Source organism: Sphaeroforma arctica, assembly GCF_001186125.1.
Source record: "Sphaeroforma arctica JP610 unplaced genomic scaffold supercont1.1014, whole genome shotgun sequence".
Classification (NCBI taxonomy): Eukaryota; class Ichthyosporea; order Ichthyophonida; genus Sphaeroforma; species Sphaeroforma arctica.
The window spans coordinates 12259-15615 of record NW_014039544.1 but is presented as its reverse complement, the minus strand read 5'-3'; the positions used below and the strand labels follow the sequence as shown (position 1 = coordinate 15615).

Below are 3357 nucleotides of genomic sequence, written 5' to 3'. Positions count from 1 at the left end.
CCATTTCATATTGACACGTGTCATTGCATTCTGTAGCCTGTCATTTCATACTGATACCTGCCACTGTCATTTGTGTTACAGTAGCTCCCGCATCAGCAGCCGCGGACGGAGTGCCGCCGCAAATTGCACAGCAATGGATTCGAACCGAGCAACGTTTTCCTTTGGCCCATCGATGCAATAGCAGTGTTGATGGCCAAATCAAGACGTGACCCGTTCATTTGCATCAGATACTAATTTCGGAACCAAAAATAAATAAAATTAGCATAATAAATATGTCTAAATATATGCGAAATCGTATTTATGAAGCATATGCCAAGGTGCATTTATTCACCTCAACCATCGCATCAAGGGCTCGCCTCTAGTATGATGTAGGCTGGTTTCTATCTACTGATTCCCCAGAGTTCCAACCCAATACGCGCACTATTATATCCTGTAACATATATCCAGTTACACCAAAAGCGTTGGGGTTGTCCAAAGGTGTCAGTCAGCTACCACTTTCAATCGCTCAGGTGTGTGTGTTGTCCTGTATGCGCTGTGCAGTGGTCATCCGTTGGTGTGGTGGGGGCCGGTGCTGCACCTACTGTGTACGTGTGTGAAGACCCAGCTCAGTCCTACGCGTGTGCCTAACACCTGATACCCGAGTACATTCATAGCACAAGCATTCATTGAGTTAGATGGTTGCTTATACTACCTCATGCCTTGTATGTATGGTACATTCACCAGAGCACAAGCATTCGTTGAGTTAGATAATTGCTTTTGCTACTTCATGGTATGTATGTATGGTACATTCACCAGAGCACAAGCATTCGTTGAGTTGGATAGTTGCTTATACTACCTCATTATATGTATGTATGGTACATTCACCAGAGCACAAGCATTCGTTGAGGTGCATGGTTGCTTATACTACCCCTTGGTATGTGTGTATGGTACATTCACCAGAGCACTAGCATTCGTTTGAGTTGCATGGTTGCTTATACTACCCCATGGTATGTAGTTATGCGTGTGTCACACTAGCAGCTTCCACACCGCGGGTCAACACCGGGGTTTCAGAGGACATCTCGGAGGCAGAGTCCTTTGCACCCATTTTTGGGACAGGGCCGGTGCATGGTGTTTGTGGTGCAACACAAGCGTAGCATTCAGATCCTCGTGTCGACGGGTGCGCGCACTTACCCGTATACGGCCACCACCGCAACACAGCAGCGTCTGTGATAGTACGGGCCATTGCGTGCGATCTGGCGAAGTGTGTATGTGGTTGGGGACACTCGGGCCAGTTGGCCTTGTGCCTGTAAGGATTCAGCCCAGTGCATGTTTGTTACGGCAGGGGATGTGTAGGTTAGACTGTGTGTCTGCGTCCATCTGATCGGGTGTGTGCTTCGTGCGGCACGGCGGGTTGGTAAGCAAGACTGTGGGTCTGTGTCTGCCTGTCAGTTGAGATGCTGAGTGTGATCCTGCACACGTGTCAGCTGTAGCGCACATGCGGATGTTGACTATACGTATATATATATAAATATATATTCATCCAGCAGGCCTTGTGGATAGGCTTGTGCCTATGCGAAATAACTGGGTTGTGTGGGTTGTGCGTGATCTACCAAGCACTAGGGGTCAATGGAGTGGTCAGAGTTCGAGTGTCTTGTGTGTTAGTGCCACATTTAACAACTACAATGCTCTTTTAATACGTTGCCTCAGGGTACGTGTTGGCTGTGGCGGCTGTAAGCCTGTACACAGTACAGGTACAGGCACCTACTAGGCGTGAATCGCTCGAGGATAAAGACACATACTACATGCTCTGACTGATACAAAGCACCCGCTTCAAGCCATGCTGTGCGGGTGGAGCCGGTCTCTGACTGGTCGTAGTTAGGACAGGTGCGTATAGGCCCATTTGTGACTGGGCAGGGCCTAATTTAGTACTTATAGGGCAGGATCGAAATGAGTTTGTCCGGCCGTCTGTCAGTGAGGGACTGCATGTGGAAGGCCTCTCACGTATCTATGCAGTGTATGTAGTACTATGGCTTATATGTAGTGCTATGTACTATATGCAAGTAGTACTGTTCAGCATATGTAGCACTACGAAGCCTCCGGTCGCGGGGTAGCAATAGTACCACCAAGTGTATTTAAAAACAGCACGCCCCTCACCAGCATGTCGTCCACTGATGAGAGGACATACTCTGATGAGTGGACATGTGACATTGGTGAACATACGCTGTTGACACCCTATCGCCTCAGATGTTGACCTGTGCGACGGACTCACCGTCCGAATCGCCCGCAAAGTGTTACTGGTTAATACACCCCTACCAACCACCCGCATTCCTAGGGAGCAACAATGCAGTGCCGAGCTTATTTCCTCATATGAGAAGGTAATCTTAAAGCTTATTTCCTTTTCTATAGAGATTAGGGTTTTCTCTATTCACTTGACGTTGAATTATTGGGGGTTGAGTTGTCTCTAAGTTGCTTCAAGTTGATCTCGGTTAGGGTTTCAAGTCGGTCCGACTAGGGTTTGAGGTGCTGCCCGAGTTGGGGATAGGGTTTCGGAAGGCCCGAAAGAGACCGGGTATTGGGTTTAGGGTTTAGGGTTTTAGCCCCACTCACTGGAAAGTATGGCAATGGTACGGTACGTGCCTAGACGTAACAGAGCTCGGCATTCAGTCACGGAGCCAACTGAGCGACTGAGCTGTTGTCCACATCCACCGCAAAATGGACTAGGCTAACACACACGTACGGCCCGAGGCGAATGTTCTCATCCACTGCGACTGTTAGATCGGCAATGCACACGCACTCGGATTTGGGCACCACATCGTCATCGCCGGTGTCACACTTCTGGACTGCAGAGAGGGGAAATAATAACAGACATGTGAGGGCACATTGCTGAGAATTGCGTAGGCGTGATGTATCTATGTGTATGTGTACATACATGCACTGACATACAAAACAACACACTTTCACGTGCACAAGAACTGAACCACTCCCCACAGGTATATTTTAGAACACGTTGCTGACCATTGCGTAGATGTGATGTATAGGCAAATGTGTAAAGTAACATGCACGTATCAGGTATATGCATACATACCTATGACAGCCGTGCCATCTAACCTCGCCTGTGTGAACGTAGCACCGCGCAACACAACAGGCACTGGGTCAGCCCAGTCGAATGCGATGTCACACACAAAGTCCACTGGGATGTCCTTCCGCACATAGGGCACCTACACGAGTATCGCAGAGATATCGCCAGAGATGTTTGTTTTAGTGTTGTCGAGCGAAGAAATATATATATATAAATACACATACATATACATAAGATACATAGATACATAGATACATATATACATACATACATATACATACATATAAATATAAATACAT

The 3357-nt window shown here is 47.6% G+C and overlaps 2 protein-coding genes across 3 annotated transcripts in view; one reads left to right on the top strand and one right to left on the bottom strand.

Annotated features, from left to right (window-relative positions):
• Positions 1–297, top strand: part of SARC_09672 — a 4453-nt gene extending 4156 nt beyond the window's left edge. The window contains exon 5 of one of the 2 annotated variants that reach the window (XM_014296308.1): positions 85–297. In XM_014296308.1, the coding sequence (XP_014151783.1) occupies positions 85–209 (125 nt within the window). In that variant the 3' untranslated portion in view covers positions 210–297. Of the gene's footprint in view, positions 1–81 lie in introns of both variants that reach the window. The other variant, XM_014296309.1, reaches the window with a different exon arrangement.
• A 1235-nt stretch (positions 298–1532) lies between these two features.
• The window catches only part of SARC_09671 (hypothetical protein), a 7322-nt gene continuing 5497 nt past the window's right edge, over positions 1533–3357 (bottom strand). The window contains exons 6-7 of the mRNA XM_014296307.1: positions 3065–3197; positions 1533–2819 (exon numbers count right to left, since the gene is read on the bottom strand). Coding sequence (XP_014151782.1) covers positions 2644–2819; positions 3065–3197 — 309 coding nt within the window. The 3' untranslated portion in view covers positions 1533–2643. The remainder of the gene's footprint in view (positions 2820–3064; positions 3198–3357) is intronic.